At 43.7% G+C, this 7134-nt stretch overlaps 1 protein-coding gene across 1 annotated transcript; it reads left to right on the forward strand.

Annotated features, from left to right (window-relative positions):
- Nucleotides 1-1231: 1231 nt before the first annotated feature.
- serp2 (stress-associated endoplasmic reticulum protein family member 2) lies at nucleotides 1232-6355 on the forward strand. Its single transcript, XM_071530405.1, has 3 exons — nucleotides 1232-1315; nucleotides 4358-4430; nucleotides 6315-6355. Exons 1-3 carry the CDS (start codon nucleotides 1232-1234, stop codon nucleotides 6353-6355), a joined length of 198 nt encoding a protein of 65 aa, XP_071386506.1.
- Nucleotides 6356-7134: the final 779 nt, after the last annotated feature.

Here is a 7134-nt window from a genome sequence, read left to right on the forward strand (position 1 = left end):
TTCCTCTAAATGCTACTGCTCCTGCATTCTCTCTCTCTCTCTCTCTCTCTCTCTCTCTCTCTCTCTCTCTCTGCCATCCATCTCTCTAAGCAGCCAGCTAAATTCTCAGATTGAGTAGATGATGTAATGCAGACTAATTCGGCTATAACTGACGCTGCAGATTCAGAAACCTCTGCACATTACCAATAGCTAAAAACCATCATGTCCATGGCTGTCAGTTGGGTTTGGCAAGTTGTGGCCGCTCTCCATTTCCTAGCCTGAGTCCAAATTTGATCTTGAAGAGCTAAGATCAAACAAAAATCGCCAGAATTCTATAATTGGGGAAAAAAAACACAGAACTTTAATGATAAAGTTCATAATTCATTGATTTGACATTGTTAAGATTTGAATGGAATCGAATGTAGCTTTGTATTCATGCATTTAGTAAAATAATGTAATTGATTTTTCTAAACTTAAGAAATAGTCTAATTGAATTTACTGCATATCACTGTAAAGTTTTTTTTTTCTACAGTAATCTACTGTACTACAGTAATACTCAACAATAATTGCAGTAAGTTTCTCACTGTAAAACAGAATAACAGTGAGGATACTGTAAGGACTTGGTTACAAAACTGGCAACACTGTTGCTAGCAAATGACTGTAAAACTGTAAGGGCTTAGTTACATTACTTTTTTGCTGTTATATTGGTATAGTATGCTTATAAACTGTATTATAGTAATAGAGAGTTGAAGACCTGGTCTGTCGGTTATATTTTACATTGTTTCAAATGGAATCAATCAGAAACCATTAACGGTAACTGGGCGCGCACGCCAGTTCCATAGAGGCGCGATGCTGGCCGCGCGCAGCAGGTGCAAAGGAGCGAGCTGTGTCAAGCTGCCAGAATGAAGCATGCAACTTCCGGCCATAACCTTCAAGATAAAAGTTTTGACCGTGTTACGAAGTTTAAATGAGAATGCAATTGCTGTATTTTATAAAAGGTCATTTTGACCTTTTATAAAATACACACAAATACCACGTCAGTCACTCAAAATAAACCTCCACTAAAATGCCATGGATTGTCAAAAGTGAAATATTTTACGCTCTTATTTTTAAGGTAACGTCGGGTAGCTTCCGGTTTTATTCTAGCAAACCGTGGCTGGCTTGACGCAGGGTGCCGTCGTCAGCCTGCAGCATCAGAAAACAACGGGCTAAGTGGCGATAATTAATCCGGAGTATTATTACCGTCCGGAAGATGGTGGCCAAACAGAGGATCCGCATGGCCAACGAGAAACACAGCAAGAACATCACACAGAGAGGCAACGTAGCCAAGACGCTGGTGAGCCGCTGTCTGACCAGAGAGATGCGATCATGACAGGAGCCCTGATACGAGACGTCCACTGTAGTATGGAGAGAACGTGATGCCAATCTGGCCGTTTAATGTTTCCTTGCTTATCGGCAAACGTACATATCTCCTACAACATGACTTAAGATGTTTCCTGAAGCGTTATGGTCTTGTGGTACTTTCGGCATACATTATAGTCCACCAAGAGCACTTTATTTCAAGAAAATCTCTGTTTTTTTAATTGGTTGACACTGCTCCTTACCGCCCTCCACGGTGTGTTTTGGTGGGAGAAGACTGTGGGAATAACAGGTGAAGCAATTATAAAGGTTGGGATTTGAATGCAATTACTGCTGAATGGTGTATTTGATTTATGCCGAACTGAAGAGAGGATCTTATTGATTAATGCAAGGTCTTAAGTCATTTATTACCAGGTATGTGCCTTTGCTGACAAGCAAGACTGCATACAAATGCGAGATTTTTTAATTGAGTTTGGTGTGAATGTCATGTCCATACAGGAGTGAGTGCAACGTGTCGGGGCTAGCTAGCATGACATGGGTATTTTCTCCTATTCATCCTTTCAAACAGCTGCATGATAGGTTTTTCTTTTTAGTCATACATTCATTTTACATGTAGCGTGGTTGTGATGATGGAGATGATGATGGTTGGGGGATCTCAAACGTTTCCATGTCGCGGACCCTCAAATAGTCACACGTTAGACCCCCCATTTGATCAGATTTAGTCTCAGAGAGCCATAGGGGAGGATTACTGTTGTTGATTTAGTATTGAATTGTAGAACTGTCTACAGTGTGTCTGGGGAGATATTGAGAGTGACTTATGATGAGAATAGTCCTTCCTATACATTCTGTAATTGGGATGATTTCTAGTGAATTAAACATTAGTGACATTAAACTCTTCCTCATTTTGCTGAGGACCCCGTGGAACCCCCTCAAGGACCCCCGGGTGTCCCTGGACCCCGCTTTGAGAATCGCTGGCCTAAGTGATAGAAAGGCTACCAGTTTCCAATTGATAATGAAAGATGAAGCTGAGTTACGCCCCCAGTGAATACTTTAGTACAATCCCCATGTCTCTCCTCATTTGAAGCCCATGTGTGTTGTGATGTAACTTGGGCTGCACCGGCCAGTCATACCTGTCACTCATCAGTCAGATGGAGATGTGCAGACAGTTAGGCCTTACCATGAACTTTTCAGTCCATACAAGAATCTGTGGTGAATCTGTGACCTCGTGCCTGGATTACCAACAGGGCGTGCAGGGCATATTCCCTGTATCCCAGGACCCCCAAGCACCCCGAAAGCACTGGGCTTGCATATATTTGTAGTTTAATTGTACATTTGCACTCTTGTACAAATTTGCATACTGTCTCAGCTGTCTTTAATAGTTGTACACTGAGCAGTTTTTGTATCATTTCATTAGTGTACCAGATGCTGTGGGTAATTGACTGGGTGGGTACTAGGAATTTTTGTCCCCAATACCAATCCTGGTTGTTAAATATTGAGTATGTGCCGATACCGAGTACTGAACCAGTATTTTTGTAATTAATTGAAATTTTTTTATTTTTTATGTAATTAAACAGCTGCACATCCTCTATTGCTTGCAGCTTGGGCCCAGACTTCTTCTGAGCTATCTGTGACAACTTGTAGTCCTTCAGCTGATGTTTCCTCAAGTGTCCAGTTAAATTAGTGCTGGTGTAATTAGCTCTGCTGCTGCCACCCCTCATTTCCATCAGTAGAATCATGCTCAGTGTGCACATTTTAACACTTTCGGTAATTTTGGTCCGTGTAACAGCCAGCGGCCGTTCATGACATTGCCAACTTCAAGCCATTGAAGCAGATTAGTTGATCATATGATAGACTTGCTTTAGAGTTAAAGGATAAGTTTGCCGATTTTGGACCTATATATAATTTGCACTACTGTTACTATAAGTACTACAGGTATGTAAGAGACCAATCATATATAGGTCCAAAATCGCCAAACTTGTCGTACCAATTGAAAGCAAACAACTTGGAATGCACTCAAGCTGCTATGAGCACCGATGGGAAGAAACAAGGAAAACTGAGGGAGCATTGGATTGTTATTATAATTACTCTGAGGACTGAAAACAGGGAAAGCATTGAATCATGTGTTTATGGGATGGGCAGTATTATGCTGTACACACATCACATCATCATCCCAGGTAAAGAGGAGACTGGTTGTGGCCTGTTTCATGCAGAGGATTTCCTTCTGTTTCTCTCTCTCTGACACTAAAGGGGGTTAAACAGTTGGTTAAACATCAGTTATTGAGGAAAAGTGGGCGCTGTTCATCTTGTTTCCTTCTTTCCCTCTTTGAGATAAGTTACAGACATGCTGCTGTTACCGTATAAAGAAAACAAGCACGTTCCCAGCATCATTTAGCTCATCACTGTGTCATTGTCCATAGCGGCCTCCCTCACCAGCAGCAGGCAAACATGGAGCCTGTCCAGGCGCATGATGATATCATCTTGTGGTGCCGATGGTCGCTCTGGAATCGGTCTAGACCACCGACTCGTGCTTTTCCACTCATCTTTTCCACATGAGCCACACTGTGTTCAAGTCTGAGAAGAACGGCTACATGCTAACGGTGCAGATTTCAGTTTATAATTAGACTCTCGGGTTCGTTCAGTAGGCTACGGCCGCAAAGTTGTTATTGTGAGGGCTTTGGCAGAAGGCGGCATAACAGCTTACCTCACTGGGAAGCTCGCCGTCTTCTGCCCCATGTTGTCGGGGTGGAAGGTAAGGCAAGAAACAACAGAGAGTCTAATGACATGCTGCCGAAAATAGGTGGCGGCAGGATGAAGAGAAAGGGCGACCTAAGCAAAAACCCGCCCAGTGTCAAAACAGTTTTACTTTTGCTCTGCAGCATCTGGCACAGTTCTGTAGTGGCAATCATACTGACGTGTGTGTGTGTGTGTGTGTGTGTGTGTGTGTGTGTGTGTGTGTGTGTGTGTGTGTGTGTGTGTGTGTGTGTGTGTGTGTGTGTGTGTGTGTGTGTCTTTCCCATAGCGACCACAGGAGGAGAAGTATCCAGTGGGGCCCTGGCTGTTGGCCCTCTTTGTATTTGTTGTGTGTGGATCAGGTAAATACCTCTTATATCTAGAGCCGTGTGTGTGTATGTGTGTGTGTGTGTGTGTGAGAGAGAGAGTGAGAGAGAGTGAGTGAGAGAGAGAGAGAGGGGCCAATGAAGGCTATCTGCGGTTCCTTAAAAAGTCTAAATCGAAGGCATTAAAGGAATAGTTCACCCAAAAATGAAAATTCAGTCATTATCTCCTCAACCCCATGCTGATGGAAAGTCAGGTGAAGTTTCTTAGTCCACAAAACAGTCCTGGAGCTTCACAGCAAAACAGCGTTGCAGCATTCTCCTAAACAACCGAAGTTGCTGGGGACTTGTTTTAAAACGTAAAAAAAAAAAACCGAAAAAAAACATAAAATGGCTCCATACAGCTCGTCCGGCGTAATCCAAGTCTCCAGGAGCCCCGAGTTGACTTGAAAAGACGTCATTTACACGCTTTTTTTTTAGACGAAATCTTCACTCTAGCCGCTGAGCTCAAAGCCGCGTTCACGTTAGCACGCACCCCGTCTGAAGTGGGTGCACGAGCTCGAAGTTCACTAGTATTGAACCAGTCCCAGACGTAATACTATATAACAATATAAAAACGTATGGTGCAATGTAACAAAATATGTAGTCCATGAGATATCAAGATCCTCCAGCGGTGGCATGAACAAATCTCATTCAATGAAGCAAAGGCTGTCTTCTTCTGTTGCCATTGGTTTACATTTCCTACAACTACACCACCAGGTTCCCAATGTTCTCTCTCTGTAGTCCGCTGCTGGCTGTGGGTCTGGTTGAGCTGCTGTTCCGGCTGCTTGATCTGTCTGAGTTCCTCGTCTGTATATTCTGGCTCAAACAAATAAGGCTGAGCAAAGAAATTATGTTCCTCTTCCATATCGAAGTCCTCAGACTTTTTCTTCTTTGTTTGAAAGTTTGAAAAGTAAACGGTAAGCGTTACAAGTCACTGTGTGAGCAGAGTGTGTGTGACGCTAGCTTCTGGGTAGCAGTGTAAACACGGAGGTATGCAGAAATCGCGAGTTCTCGTAGATCTCGTCTAGCGGTGCATGTACGTGCCTTCGAGCTCGTGCACCCACTTCAGACGGGGTGCGTGCTAACGTGAACGCGGCTTTGAGCTCAGCGGCTACAGTGAAGATTTAGTCTAAAAAAAAAGCGTGTAAATGACGTCTTTTCAAGTCAACTTGGGATCTCGGGGCTTCCGGAGACTTGGATTACGCCGGACGAGCTGTATGGAGCAATTTTATGGGTTTTTTTCAGTTGTTTTTTTAAGTTTTTAAAACAAGTCCCCAGCAACTTCGGTTGTTTAGGAGAATGCTGCAACGCTGTTTTGCTGTGAAGCTCCAGGACTGTTTTGTGGACTAAGAAACTTCACCCGACTTTCCATCGGCATGGGGGTGAGGAGATAATGACTGATTTTTCATTTTTGGGTGAACTATTCCTTTAAAAGCCTTAAAATGTCTTAAATACAGTTATAAGGGGTCTTATTTTTTTCACAATGCAGTGACAGGTTTCTTTGTGCTGCATGTCCACTCTTAGATTAATAGAGAACAGGGTCAGTAATACAATATGCGTCCTATCTGCATGACATACTTTTTCATATTCTGCCCATTTATAGTTTCAGAGCTTTCATTAGCTGTGCTCAATCAGAAATAGGCTGATTTTACCAGCTTGCTTTCTCATTTTGCATGTTATATTGGCCTTAAGGTCAATTCCAGGCAGCATTAAAGTTTCTTTGCATAGCCTTTAATCACAGTTACAGTCTCAAAGGGCTTCACAGTAAGTGGTAAGGATTGAAAAAGATCTTAAATTTGAAATTTGAAACCGGCAGATACCCTGCCATGCTTTTGTCACTCCAGGTCGCTCCCTGACCGGAGCCGTTCTGTGCGATTTCAGCCATATTTCAGATCATCCAGAGCATCCGGATGGGAATGTGATCCGTAGGGAGGCTCCTCGCTCTCCCTTCCCCCCCTCGCCCCCTCACTGAGCCTGGGTAGCTCACCTCTGCACACACCCCCCGCCCCCCTCCAGAGGCCCGGAGACCGACAAGGAACCCCTCGGATCCACCAGACCTCGGGGCAGAGGAGCGTCCCCCACCACCACCACCACCACCACCAGCCCTCCATCCTGCCATCCCTCCTCCTCTTCCTCCTCCTCCTCCTCCTCTTCCTCCCCTCGATCAGTGTTTACAGTGTTGCAGACTGTGGGACTGACAGCTTTTCTATGGACAGTCTAAAACCACGCCGGCTGGAGAAAGTGTCTGTCTTTATCATTCACTTGGCTCATACCTGTGTCTGTGTGTGTGTGTGTGTGTGTGTGTGTGTGAGAGAGAGAATGTGTGAGACTCTTAATGAGAGAGTGTGTGTGCAGTCAATGATGTGACTCCTGCTGACAATGTGCCATACTAGTCTGTTTCAGTATTTGTCTGTGTTGCGTGAGAAGAATCTTTTTTCAAATAAATGTGAAGAGCATTTAGGAAGCGCCTGGTTTCACTTCTGCTTTTGTCCTGCTAGAATCTCTGCTGATCAGCACACACACACACAGGCTTTTGTAGATATGAGAGTGTGTGTGTGTGTGTGTGTGAATGCTTTTTTAAACTTTTATGACCTCTGAGAAAAAGGCAGATCACATCCTGAAAAAGTCTGAAAATGTTTTGAATATTTACTATTGAACATAATCAGCTTTTTTTTGGCTGTTTCTTCTTCTCATTTTGCCA

The sequence above is a fragment of the Centroberyx affinis genome, unplaced genomic scaffold (genome assembly GCF_046629955.1).
Source record: "Centroberyx affinis isolate AG114_WGS23_722 - 3 ecotype Tasmania unplaced genomic scaffold, CSIRO-AGI_Caff_v1 ptg001925l_1, whole genome shotgun sequence".
Lineage (NCBI taxonomy): Eukaryota > Metazoa > Chordata > Actinopteri > Beryciformes > Berycidae > Centroberyx > Centroberyx affinis.